Raw genomic sequence first — 15,124 nt, forward strand, 5'->3', positions numbered from 1 at the left:
TGGCTGCGAAATATACGAGACTGGACTGGCTTCAGGACTGTGGAGCAGATTTTCCGGGCAGCACAGGACAGAGAGACTTTCGCCAGTGATTGCCAACGTTGGGGATACCTGACAGGGCACTGGAGAAGAAGATTAAAAAATCTAAATCAAAATATATATTTTTTTAAAATGATTTTTAAAAAGTATTCTGCGTAAATATTTTTTGGCAGATTACAAAGGGTTGGTTAGAGAAATTAAAAAAGCAGATTTATCAATTACAATAATGTGTATTTTAAAAATTTATTTCATATTACAATATAAGATAGTTATTTTCCTTTAAACTTCTGTTTAATTTTACTTTTCTTGCTCTGCGTCTTTTTCTTCTGATGTTTTAACCTATTAGACTTCTTCTTGTTTTTCATAGACTCTATTTTGTTTTTAGTTTGAAAAGCTTTACTGTTCTGCACTTTTTTAAGTGCGTCTTTCTTTACCACTTTGTTAATAGCTTTTCTAGATGTAAATACATTCTCTTCATCGTCCTCACACTCTGGAGGAGGAGACTCCCTTTTCACCTTTTCTTTGAGTCCCATTCCTGGTATTATTTCATCTTCCGAAGATTCGTCTTCTGGCTCCGATTCCGACACTTCTACTTTAGGTTTGTTTTGACCGATCCAGTTGGTTTTCTCCGCTAACTCGTTGGTAGAAAGTTCTACAACTTTGACGGTGACATCTTCAGATTCATATTCATTGCTCAACAACTGCTCCAACTCTGGTATTGGTCGCCTCGATACTACTAGTTTTTTGTACTCTTCTTTAGCCTGCAAAAAAATTTTTACTAATGAAATGAAATAGAAAATATTAGAACATTTTTTGAATATTTCTAAATATGGACATTCATCATCACCCCCTTCCATAGCATGGTGCATAGGGTACTGCATTGGTACACTAATCGCAGCGTATCTTGATCGTTTTTGTAACATGAAGGTAAGATGATCAGTCTTACGCTTCGGGTGGTCAGTCTAGGGACTATGTAATATTATGTTGAAAAATGCATTTTTAAATCAATATTTCATGATGACTATGCCGGGAATCGAACCAGAGACCTCTTGCATGGTAGGTAAACGCACTGACCACTACACCACGAGGCGGACAATATGGACATACAAACCTGTATTTAATTTTTTTATTATATTATTATCATTACGGTGGAACTCCATTTATCCGAAATCCAGCCATCCGGATTTCTAAATATCCGGATCATTATCAGGAAATAATAAATAAAGGCGAAGTTATGATAACAAATAAATAGTTTCTTCATCAAAGCAATCTTTGCTGGACTTGTTTAAGTAAGTTTTTAATGTGACTTCAATTTGACGTATTATTAAAAAACAGTAAAAAGTGATCTTAGAGTAAATTTTGCATTTTCTTTTGAAACAAGTCTTCTTTTGTCTAAGTTTAATGATTAATCTAACAATCCAGATTTCTGCATACCCAAATAACATCTGGCACTCATTAATATGGATAATTGAAGCTTTACTGTATTAACAATAATAGAAGGGCAGGTAGTTGGCAACTGATATACTTCTACGTTATTTATATGGTCAAATTAAATTTTACTTGTTTTTTTTTAGTTTAACTTCTCTATGGTTTACAATACTATTAAGATACAGGTATAAATACCAGTGTTAAAGACCTAACCATAGAATTAAGAATAGTCCAGAAACCGCATACGCACATCAAACAGAAAGCGACTCAACTACTCATGAGTAGGTTTACATTTTGCCCCATTAGTTTCTTTGTAGACGTCGCTCAGTACGCAACTCATGATTTGAATTCAACTATGCCGTGTTGTGTCCTTTTAAAGTGTGGAAATACTGCTAAGATCTTAAAGAAACAGGATGGCATCACATTTCATGTGTAATTAACAAACGAATGTTTAAGTAGCAAATGAATTACTTAAAAATTGAATTATTTTTCCATCTGTCAGATTGTTGAAGAAACAAAATGGAAATTTCGTTAGTATTGCCAGGGTAGAATTTTTTTTACCCTACTTTCCTCATTTTATAAAAGAACTAATGGAAATTAGACCTCGGATTAAACAACGCCGCAGGGGACATTATCTTTAAAACATCAAATATTATTTAACATGATATAAAAATATCCGTTTTGTGTCAAATAAAATTTGTTTTATATTTTAAGTTCAAAATTCATAAATTCAATTACTCTTATTAAATGACCCTTTATTTATCTAATCTGTTGTGTCAATCAATGTTTCCGAGTGCACATTAAAATTTTGGAGAAATTAACAGATTTTTTACCTTACCTTACGTGTTAAGATTAATTTTTTTCCCATCAAGCAACATTACCCGGAAACTTAACGTATGCGCGCGGCGAAATTGTGTCTAAATGGGGGAATTATTGGACACAGTCCGATGTATTCAAATATGATTCTACGCTCCTTCTGGACTATTCTTAATTCTATGGACCTAACATTACAAAAACATTACCGAGTATCTAAGGAACAAAAGAAACAAATATTTTATTCTTTACAAAGTAAATTTGTTGATGAATAGGCAGTAAATCCAATACATTTGTAAATATTATAAACTATAACAAAACTTAAGGCTTAAATATATCATTATTGCATGTATCGCAACTGTACCTACGCAAATCAATGAGCCTTAATTGAAAAGATATTGGGTAAGTTCTGCCCACCAGCTTTCATCTCAAACCACTATTATATGCCAGAGTGAAAAAAAGCGGCACAGATTTATTAGTGAATAATGTCACACCTGCCCAAATCCCGTGTCTCATTATATAGCCAAATTATTCACTATTTGACTTCGGTCCAGTTCAACAGTTTATCAAAACAACATCACAGATTGAGTAAATATTAATGGAGCGCTTACATCAAAGCATCCCTCATATATTATGATAGGTTACATAGTTAACAGTTAAACATGTCAAATGTGAGCGGAAAGGTTGAAAAAAATAATTAAAATTGTTTTATAAAAATAATACACTCACTTCTTGTTTGATTCTCCTTCTTTCTTCTTTCAATTTTTCTTCAAACTCTTGTTGAGCTTTCTTCTTTTTTTCAAGATTTCTTTTATGAAATCCACCGAGAAATTCCCTAAAATAAAAAATATTCATTAATTTTATGTTAAGAAATAAAAATGAAATTTTCTGACTACAAGTTTACGCCAAAATACCTTCTTTTTGTATTGTCGAACACGAGATTTATTTTCGTTTTTCGTTTTTTAATTTTAATTGGTTTATCTCTAGCTTGTTTAAGGTTATTCTTATCTTTACTACCGACTTTCATCGACTTATATTTTGACATCTTATATTTTATTTTAGGGTTTAGAATTTTGACAGATAAACTGATATACACGTGGGCATAGGTGATTAACACTATTAACAGTTTTCTGATTGTCTATGATAAAAAGGAAACCATACACTCACGACATTTAAATTTTCAGTATATGGTTCTCACTATAATTTCTTTTGAGGTTCTTGTTCTTGAGAAATAAATAGTTATAACAGTTTTTGCAATTATTTAAAATATATTTTGTAAAAATAATTACAAAATATTTTTTTTCACCATGTGTGAGGTAGTAATAAATATAATTCGTGATTCAGAAAGGAGTATTTTCAGTATTATTGGCCATCAATTCATTTAGCTTCGATTGCAGAACACACCTTTTTGATCAAATTGAAAATAAAAAATATATAGTTTTTTACTAATATATTTGGATTTAAATAGGTATATTTTTTTACCACGCTGTACTAAGTCGCGTGTGATTGGTGATAACATTTTGGAACAATCGCCAAGTTCTCCAATCACAGCGAAATGCTCCCATAAATTCGGACTCATCAGCAGTATGGCTGTCAGTATAAATTTGCACCTTGGATGATGCGCTCCCCTTTCGTTACAGCTCTAATTTTTGGTTTGTTTTTGTTTAGGGGTAGAAAAATTGTCGAAAACCATCTAAAGAAAGTATGGATTTGTGCCTTTGCCGTAGGGTAAACTATCTCGCAAGATAAATTAAGGTTTGTTGACTTTTTTTATTTAGAAAATGTGATTTCGAGTTTAATTTTGCTACCGTGAGCTGTCATCGAATACAGCTGGGCTGGGGATTAGCTACAAATTATGTTTAAAATAGACCATATTGTCTCAATCGCGATCTATATTTGTCTGCGAGATTCTTAGGCAATCTAATACGTTTTCGATTGTGGAAAAATTGAACAAATATGCGTGAAAAAGCCTTCTATCCATATGTCATATCACACATGAACATGACATACTTATGTACCGATCTATCAATGTATTTTCGATGATCGAGTTGCGCTCGAGCACCAATTTTTTATGCAGTCAATGCAATTTGACAGATAATCATTATGAAATATCGTTCTTTAAGTTTGTCAATAAATGCATTACCATGTGCAGACATTTTTATTGTTATTTCAAAATTTAAGGATTCCTGAAAGCTTTTTGACCTATTTCATACGTTCGCTCGCACTAGCTTTTTATGGGTCGCAAAATAATGACGTTGGACATACATAATTGTACCTACATTAGCACTACTGACCAAGATATTGTGAGAAATATAGAAAGGATGTGAGAGGCACAGACATGTGGTACTTGATTTTTTATGCTGTGTATCTTATTACTATCTTTGCGTAGTCCCTAATAATGCATTTTACAACGCAGTTCAGTGGTTCACAAACTTTTCGAATGTCTCGCCTCTTGGTTTCTATTATTGAAGAATGATAATTCAATTTGTAAAACCTCATGGGCAGATAATATCTCACCTAGTTTGGGAACCATTGTCTAATTCAGATAAAATAGGGTATTATCAAAATACAATTAAATTATTATGTAAATATCATACTTAATTTCATAAATTTGTATATAGCAGGTACAATTATATTTTTCTTGGACTACAAGATCTGAATAAACACTTGGTGATTTCAAAGTCACCATGACAGTTCCCAAATTTAGTAAAATGTGATTAATGAGAATGATTTAAAAACTGAAATTGTTTTTGTTGCGATTCTAATAGCACATACTAATTCTAGAAAGTAATATATATTATTTAATTTCTGGTGATACCCTGTTGAGAATCATTAAAATTAAATCTTTTCTATAAGAATTATTTCTCCCCACCTTAAAGAATTTTATCATTGGTACTCATTGTGGCTTTTAATGTTCAAAGTAAACTGTACATAGTTATTTAGTGTTTTATTATATTCCTTGAAAAGCATGATTATATGTTCTTTTATTTTAAGATAAATAAGTATATTAGACAACAGTATCTTAGAGGTTGTTAAATCTTAGAGTTACTGGCTTCATACGAGGATGATACAATAGACAAGACGATATTGTCCAGTCCCAGCTCTGTGAATAGACTCGATCGCGAAAGACAGGACAACGGAACAATTTTACCGTAGTTCACAAACGGAAAGCTGCAAAAATTTATTTACAACGCTTATAGATGTCATTTACGCAACATTTTCGGCAGAAAAAATGCGCAGAAGCGACAGCACACGCGGAGGATGTGGCTATTGTCCTACTCTCCTGTCCGTGCGCCTTTGAAAATGCGGCCACATGCATTGATGGGGTGTTCCATTCTCCTATTTCCATCTTTCTTAGTATTTTCCTCTCAAATATGAGGAGGGATGCCTCATAATTTTTACTCAATACCCAGCATTCAGAGCCGTATGCGAGTACAGGGTGTAATAGTGTTTTTGTAGATGATGACTTTCATTTTTCTCGACAACACTCAAGATGTCTTGTCAAATCAAAGAAGCATCTATTTGCCATAAATATTTGGCATGTTTGACCTCAATGGATGTGTAGTGTCTATTAGTCACTGTCCATCCTAGGTAGGTGAAGTTATTAAAGTGTTCTATTGTATGTGAGTCGAAGCTAAACTGGCAGTGCGCAATGGAGTTTTAGTCCCAACACTTATGTGTGGAAGTGAAACATGGAATTTGCAGAGGAAGAATGAAAGCAGAGTGAACGTGGTCAAAATGCGATCTGTTGGATGAATGTGTAGGAAATCAATGTATGACAGGGTTACGAATGATGAAATCAGGCCTGACTGCAAATCTGAGACAGGTATAATTGGTGATATTAAGAAAGGGTCTCTGGGATGGTTTGGTATGTAGAACGAATGGACGGCGAAAGAATGGTCAAACAGCTTTTTTTAATATTTTTTTTTTAATGTTCTTCGTTCTAAAAATTTACTTTAATATGCCAATATGTCTTCTTGCCCATACTGATCATCGTGGCTTCGGATGTGACAGTATTGAAAGAACACCCTGTATATGGCAAGAATGAACGGTACTGTGGGACGAGAACGACCAAGGAAGACATGGCATGATCAGATAAACCAAAATCGTGAGAAAAAGTATGTGAGCCTATGTTGATTATACTGCCGTCATAAGAAAGAAGGACGTTTCTACCTAAAGCAAAAAACTGAGAAAATAAATATTTTGTAACTCGGAGATTGAAAAATTCGCTATGTGAAAAATACTACAAAAATTAAGTATATTATTATGCGACAGTATGTATTATGGTTTGCCTTAACGGAAAACATATATATTTATTTCAATAAATTTTACGTTATATATTAAAAATTAACATTTTCATCTTTTTACTAAAAAAAAATAAGAAAATATGTTATATTTCAATGAAAAGACGTTTCTAGCTAGAAACGCCCTTGTTATTTAGTAATTAAGTAAACGTCTTTCTTTTTTAGTGTTAATATGCCAAATGATTCTACTCAACTAAATAAAATAGACGTTACTGGCCATTTACTGTTTTTTTAACTAGTAACGCTGACCTGATAATCAATTAACTTCGAAATTACCAGCAGGTCTTAAATTTAATTGAAAACGAGTAGGTACATTAATTTCAGATGTTTTTAAAAACGGAATAGAAGAAAAAATAAGTATTTTAATCAGTCTTTAATAATTATATAAGTTAGAACAGCCTTTTATATTTAGTAATCTTCAAGACTTTTTTGCAGTTTAGTCTCATTTATTAGTGAAAATAATAGGGTTGTGGTTATTTTAGGAAGACAGATGTATTTTTTTTTCCTGATTCCGAATATGTATTTAACTCATTTTTGAAAAAAATCTTAGATGCGTCCTTTCTTAAGACGGCAGTATATTCGGAGTCTGATTACTAGTAACAGTTTTAGCAGCTGGCATTTAGTTTTCCTTTAGTAGCTCTCTTCAGTCAAAAAAATGTCTCCGTCTGGATTCCAGATTCTCTTATACCTCTGTAAAGCAATATTAAAGAGTAGGCAAACTAATGTGTATCCTTGACAAAGGCCATGGAGTGCGTAAAATGGCTCAGAGGTGTTGTTTTGAATCCGGACTCTTCATTGCCATTGGGAAATAGTGAGACTTACCATCCCAAACAGTTTGTTGGTAATCCTTAGGTACTTCATCGCGTCTTAGAGATGGGAGCGGTTAATGCTGTCATATACAGTTATAAATTCTACTACTAAGAGGAAACCCACAAACTTAAAAACAGTTTAGTGATTATATTAATAAACATGAATCAATATTTGTGGAGTTGACCCGTGATAAGATGTTGTATAATATTCTCATTGAAAATTGCATTTTGAAGATATATCTTTTCAAAGGTTATCTTAAACTAATGCTCTTTACTGGAGGGCCATACTTGATATTCGCACTAAACTGCTTAGTATTTATTCCACGTTGGAATAATCTAATATTAATTAAAAAATAATTGTAATCCTGTTAGTTTGTCTGGATTTGTTGCGACAGAGAGAAAAAACATTTTTGAGATCGGAATATGGAAGTCCAGGCATTTACAGGGCTTACGACCTGTCATTGGCTGGTTTAAGTGGCCATTCTGCCGACCCATCAACTTCTTGTCTCGCCACATGACCTGCCCGCCCACTGCCATTTTTGGCTTCCCACTCTTTCTGCAATATCGGTCACCTTTGTACGGCGTCTTATCTCCTCATTTCTTATTCGGTCTCTTGAGGAGACGCTCAACATTTGTCTCTCCGTAGACCGCCGAGTGCACTTAATATTGTGGGCACTTCTGGCGGTTTCGAGACCCTAGTTGTCACCAGCAGAAGGCGAGAGATGTAGACTTTGGCCTTCAGATTGTTTGGAATTTTCTTATTTCTGAAAATGTGTTTCAGCTTTCCAAAAGCAGCCCAACTTAACCCGACTCGTCTAGGCTGTTCCGCAGTTTGATTTCATTTTCCCAATTTGATTTTGAGCCCAAGTAGAGAAATCGTTGCTACTCCGTAATTAGTATGTAAATTACATGCTTGCATTGCGTTTCTCTATCCCACCGTGAGAGCGTTTAAAATATCAGCCCTGGAAGTACTTATCAAGAAATTGTTTTCCACAAAAATGGATATATTTTTTTAAAGGAATAACCCGCTACGTCTCTATTGTAGAGACTTGTCTGCAGGTAGGAAAGAAAGGAAATAGAAGAAAGTTATGAATAATACACCGCAACACCCGACCAATTGAGAAAAAATCTTTGTCAGAACTGGCAGGAATCGAATCCGCGACACCAGTTTCATAGTTGGCCGTTAATTAACTTATACCCACCAGAGATGGGTCCGATTATACCCAGTAGTATAAAAATGATTGAACACGCAAATCTGATTTTTCCCCGGTCTCCGAACTTTCAAATTGTGATTCCTCAATATATTTTTTGGGTTAGTGACTTGCCTAAACACTGATGATATATTTCCTTTATATACATTGATTTTATGTTTCGTGTACCTCTACATCATATGGCTGCTATATATAAATATCTAAAAGCCCTCTGAGTATTGATGGCCCAGCCAAACATATCGCCTCTGCTTGATGGCAGTTGTCGCTGGAGCTGGCTATGTCTATTCTCTTATTACTTAATTCCTCGCAAAGTCGAACCACCGCACACCCGAGATTATTCTGAGACACCTATTCTCAAAACTAAGTATTTTGTAGTTTTGGGCCCTAAGCGAGGTGCCACGATTTGTATCCGTAGAGGAGAATAAATGCTCTATGCAGGGAAAAATCGTGCTTAACTAAAATCAACAGATTAAAAATTGAAGAAGTATGAATGTTCAAATATCGATAAAATGATGATGTCGGATGACGAATAGTGTGTGAAATAGAGTGTGAGAAAGAACCAGAATTTTGAATGATTAGATGACTACTCTCAGGTGAAAATCCTGAAAAAGAAAATCGAGTGGACAAAAGTCCGCCTCGAAATGTAGAGGTCGACGTGTTTGCCTGCCATGCTTGAGGTCCTGGGTTCGTTTCCTGGGAAAGTCGACTTAAAATATTTGTTTATAAGCTGGTTTTACACTGCAATATTTAGTTTATATTTATCAATACTAAGCCTTAAAATTTGTTTTTATCGATCTGCGGATCTGCAAAAAGGCCGCAAGACGTCTAGGGCGAATCTGGGTAAGTGGAGCGGGCTTTCAATGGAATATTTCACTGGTCCTGGACTGGCACCCAAAAGATTAGTAAAAACTATTATTTTTAAAATACAGTATTTTTTTAAAAAAATAATGAAAAACACGCCTTATAATCAAACCACAAAATTAAAAAAATTTAAATATTACTTCATATTGTAATTATAATGTTGAGGTTTTTTAATAAGTAGTAATTTTACAAAACCAAACAGGTGACAGCTCTACGCAAAACTGATCCCCGGAGTCATTTTTTGGAGCTAATTACTTCAAAGTGACTGAAACTACTTAAAAATGACAAAATTTCTACGCGACAAATTATCTTCTCTGCTCAGTGTTAATTTTTTGTAAATTTATTGATATAATTTTATGTTGCTAGAATTCCACTCGTCCATGCCCTTTGTAGCTGCAAGACGATTGGTAATCTTGCTTCGATAACACTTAAATAAAACACTTAAATTTTGTAAATGGTGTCTAGAATTTCAACAATTCGTGCGCTCAGTAGCTGCAAGGCTTATTATAATCTTACTCCTATTTTAAAAAATGAGTTTTCAAACACTAAACTTCATTGTCAAATTAAAACATAATGTAAATGGGCGCTGGATTGCTTATCGTCCATGCGCTCTGTAGCTGTAAGACGTGATGTAATCTAGCTCCTATTTGTTATAATTTAAATAGATCATAATTGGAAACTAGGAACTGGAATTCCAATCATCCATGGGCTTGGATATTTATCTATTGTACAGCACCTTTGAGGTGATTTTCACAAAAATGGCGCTGTATAAATTATCCAACTATAATAATAATAATAAATATGTACCGACAGAGATTAGCTGCATCGAATGGATTCCCATTTAAGAGAAATACGAGTTATTTTACACCAGGACAGATTTGTACCGTCAGGGAACAAAGAGTTAATGCATCATTAGGTGTGTATAAGATTTTGATGATGATGAATGTAACACACTGTAAAGTGATCATGTCGACGTGCCCAATATAAAGTGCTTTATCTGCAAATATAGATCATACTTTGCAGAATAGAGCTAATAAGGTTTTTTTCATCACACTTTTAAAATGAATTAACCTTTTATGTATTTTTTTTACTAAAGGAAAATTAATATTTGCGTTCTTATGATTTACTCAAATATTTCAATTTTGCGGCCATTTTCAATGAGTTGTAAATAACTCACTATTAGAAAATGGAACTTGCATCCGTGTGCGAGAAAAGAATCCTGCAGTTCTTTGGACATATATTCCGGGGAACTCTGATAATTTGGAGAAAACTATCCCCCTGGGAAATGTCAAAGGGACAAGGTCGCATGGACGTCAGCCGACAAGATGGAGCGGCTCGTTCACTGAATTATCACTGACTAATGCCTACTGAACAGCACAAGACCAAGGCGGGAGACTGTCCACAGACGAGCTATGCCCGGAGTCGGGCGTGATCACCATCCTCGGGCATAAGGCACGGATTAAAGAGAAAGAAAATGGGAATCATGTTGGGGTAGAGTGGGGTTCGAACCTCGGATCTCTGATCCGTGAGTCCTCAACACTAGCCACAGAACCACAACCCAATTCATCTGAATTTTGAACGTCTGTTAATCATTAGCTTTTATATAATTTTTAGTTTTTTATGTTAAATATCACGCATAGACTAAATATCTCAAAATTGTCAAATACGCATTTAAGTACTTTATATAAGGCACGCCGATATAAAAACCAGCCAATGATGGGTCAAAGACCTGTAAATGGCTAGACATCCACGTTTATTGTTTTCTTTGTTTTTATTGCCTAGTCCGAATTAATTTAATGCTTTTTTAGAATTTTTTCTCCTGCGCTGAGGTGTCAACTTTAAAATCTTAGCAGTAAAAACATTTAGAAATATAAATGTAATAATAAATTAAATGACTTATTGTATATTAACAATAATAAATTACCTTTTTCCTTGTGTTCCACATTGAAAATGTTACGAGTTCTTAAACAATAATTAAAAATTTACACAAACACGATGTAAGTTAAATTTATTATTACGCATATAAATATTTAGATTTTATTGAACATTCAATCAGTAAAATAATTAAAATCGTGACCAAGAGCTATTCTTTATTGATAATAAAATTAGTAGACTGCTCGGTAGCTATTATTTATTTATTTAACAATATACACTGCACGTAGTGCCTTTTACTTAATAAAAAATACATATTGTGTAGAAATAAACACTTCAAATAATATACAGTAGATAAACGAAAAAAAAAAAGCATACGAAGTTTATATGTACATATTATAACAATAGTTTCATTCAATGAAAATGGGAATCATAATATTAAAATGAATATTTGTAGAGCTTACTTTATGATTTTCCCTGTTAAATAATATTACTTCACATTTAGTTTGTGTAAAATAACTCAAATATTTTTCTTTTTTAATATACTGACCGTTTTCAGAACATGACTGTTCTTTTATCAAGGCTTAAAAATAAACTAACACAAAATATTTTCTTACCAGTCTACTAATAGTTACTATCAACAAATAATAGCTCTTAGTCACGATTTTAATTATTTTACTGATTGAATGTTCAATGAAATCTTAATATTTATATTCATAATAATCAATTTAACTTACATCGTGTTTGTATAATTTTTTTAGTTATTGTTTAAGATCTCTTAACATTTTCAATGTGGAACACAAGGAAAAAAGTAATTTATTCGTGTTTATATACAATAAGTCTTATAATTTATTATTACATTTAAATTTCTAAATGTTTTTACTGCTAAGATTAGAGTTGACATCTCAGCGCAGGAGAAAAAAATCTAAAAAAGTATTAAATTAATTCAGACTAGACAATAAAAATAATGAAAACAATCGGTCGGCATATTAAAACATATATGTATATATTGAATCCAAACTTTTGTAGACAAAGACTGAATTCAACCCCCTAGGGAGTTATTAAGATTAACATATTACAAGAGAGATGGGGAACCGCTTTGAGAAGAGAATATATAAAAATCTAGGCAATTCCATGTGTTATTTATTTATTTATACAAATCTTTATGTATATATAATTCCTCTGTGCGGGTGATGTCACTGAACTCCTCCCAAACGGCTTTACAGATTTACATGCGGTTTTCAGAGAAATGTAGATCTTTGCGCTGTGCGTGTTCGTAGATATTAAAATCTTCAATCTAATATGTATAAAAGACGTAAGAACCATAAATGTTTTATTCATCGATCTACCAGGGTTGCATTCGAGGCGAATGCATTTACAAAAAATAGAAAGATGTTGTTTTTTTGCGTATTAAAAAACTTTTTTTTTTAATGTTTACAAACAGCATTTGTTTTTTGTGGATCTCAATCAGATTCTTTCCTTAAATTCCTTATAATTTCCACCCATTTATTTCTTTTTACTGGATTTTTGGTAATACTAAAATAATATTAAATTCAATACATTTTTAAAAATCGTATTCCTACATAAGTACACCCCTCTGTTGGTGAGAAGACCGGAGTTTTGACGTTTACAAAAATAAAGCCATATTTGTAAAAAATATGGTTTAGAATTCAAACATAAACAAGGTACCTACTTAAATTCAATATTTGAATATTAACAATTTTTAGTTTTGGAATTTAATCACAAACAAGTACTTTGTTACCTACTTATCAATGAAAAGTATTTTTCCAAGCTAATAGCTGGCAAGCCAACGTTTGGGCAGGACAACGTCTGTCGGGTCCGCTAGTACATAAATATATTACGAAAAATAATAATGTATCCCTAACTCTATGAGGCCAAGAGCCCTGTGTTCAGTTGGGATACAAAATAATGAAAAGTGGAAACCTGCATATCGAGCCATATTCGGCAGAACAACGTGAACGACAAATAATAAATTGTGCAAAGAAGGTTTTTTTTTTATTTTTGTTCCATATATATTTTTTTTAATAATTGGGCAAATGGGATTTATAATGGTTGATTACTGCCAATACTGAAATGACAGCCAAATTGTTTAAATACCTTCCGTTTTTAAAACAGTGGCAGTAACGCTGTTTTGCCTATAACTCTGACAGTGGTGCAAGCTAGCGTAACCGCCTACATTTTCGTCAGTTACGTTGTTTTGCTCAGCTTAAAAATAACATGTCAACATATTCTTATATATTTTTTAAAAAGTGGAATGATGCGGAGTAATACATAGAAAACTATATATAATTAGCCTATAATTTTGTTTTATTAGTAAATATTGTATTTTTTATGTTTTTAGTTTTCTTTTTATAAATATACTTAAATGTGGCAGGTAAATTTTATAGAGCTATGATGTTTTCAACACTTGTGCAGGGGGCAATTAGGATTACTGTTCCTTAAAAAAACGCAATTTGCCAAAAATGTCCCTTACGTTGTTCTGCCGATTATGGCTCTATATTATCAAACAATACCAAAAGTAAACATTATTACATAAATTTACATTTCATACTTTATATGTGTAATAAACGACCCATAAGTTAATAAATAAACATCTGGACAACACACTTAATAGTATCTAAATTAATAAATCTATGCTATGTCTCGCAGCAGTCACCTGCAATGGTCTCTTCCCTTAGACAAAATCCAAACTTGTGCTCTTCTCCTGAAAATGGTTTTCGTTTTGGAAGAACTTAATATGTTCATCCAGGACATTGAACACTCTTATGGCCACGGAAGAGAAATTTCTCATAGCAAAAGTCATATGTGTTTTTGCTCTCGGCTTTCATCCTTCCTCTGCCAGTTCCATGTTTCACTTCCATACATAAGTGTTGGGACTTTTCAAACTTTAATAATTGATAAAATCCTTTGAATCCTACTGTAGAATTGTCAAATTGTAAGCAACTATTTAAAAAACATATATCCTTTAGAATTATAACAAGATTAATTTATTTTTTAAATAAATATTTGATTGATTTACTCAAATATTCCAATTTTCATGGCCATTTTTAACGAGTTGTAAATAACTCACTTTTAGAAAATAGGAATCAAATTGTGGTGGAGTGGGGTTCGAACCTCGGACCTCTGGTCCGCGAGTCCACTAGTCACGGGACCATAACCCGCCGATTCAGTTGGCATATTTTTTACTGTTATTTTTTTTTTTTTAATTTTATACGCCTCCACTCGTCTGCGAGTGATTTTAAATTTTGATTTTACTGTTCTTAGTAATATATAATATTAATAATTAATTAATTTTCTCTCATCAATATAATGTTTTATAATAATTTAACTGAGAAAATATCTACACCACCAAATGAACATTTTCCTTATAGTAAATGTGTAATATTTATCATATTATAAAAGATTGTACTAATAAAATTTTATGTGCAAATTAAGCAAGCAATAAAACATTTAGTCTTATCATTAAAAGTGTTTTTTGTTACTTAAAACAAAGGAATTTCTAAAACCAAACCTTTAATAGTATGTATGATGCAAAAACTATTTGATTAATATTATTATTCTAAATTTGTTGCAACAGAGAGGGGAAACATTTTTGAGAAGGTAATAGGTGTAGGCATTTACAGGGCTTATGATCTGTCATTGGCTGGTTTATTTTTGTTTTTTGTGTTTTCCCTCTCTGTTGCAACAAATTTAAATATGAATAACTTCCTAGAGAAGAAATCCAGCCAGTCTGCAAGGATTTGGATATTGTTCATTTGGATCTTGTCAT

At 32.7% G+C, this 15,124-nt stretch overlaps 2 protein-coding genes across 2 annotated transcripts in view; one reads left to right on the forward strand and one right to left on the reverse strand.

The window, feature by feature from the left end:
* Window positions 1-246: 246 nt before the first annotated feature.
* vito (nucleolar protein viriato) lies at window positions 247-11,824 on the reverse strand (the record flags this gene model as incomplete). The annotated part of the gene is made up of 3 exons (XM_088226631.1): window positions 247-797; window positions 3,007-3,112; window positions 11,799-11,824. Coding segments are annotated over 3 exons (624 nt in total), but the record flags the coding sequence as incomplete, so codon positions are not given.
* Hel89B (histone acetyltransferase 1) overlaps window positions 3,901-15,124 on the forward strand; it is a 54,677-nt gene continuing 43,453 nt past the window's right edge. Inside the window, exon 1 of the mRNA XM_088226630.1 lies at window positions 3,901-4,032. The gene's annotated coding sequence lies outside the window, so the exon portion shown is untranslated. The remainder of the gene's footprint in view (window positions 4,033-15,124) is intronic.

This window comes from Micrasema longulum, unplaced genomic scaffold (genome assembly GCF_059751315.1).
Source record: "Micrasema longulum isolate JH-2025_06_02 unplaced genomic scaffold, ASM5975131v1 h1tg000452l, whole genome shotgun sequence".
In the NCBI taxonomy this organism is placed as follows: domain Eukaryota; kingdom Metazoa; phylum Arthropoda; class Insecta; order Trichoptera; family Brachycentridae; genus Micrasema; species Micrasema longulum.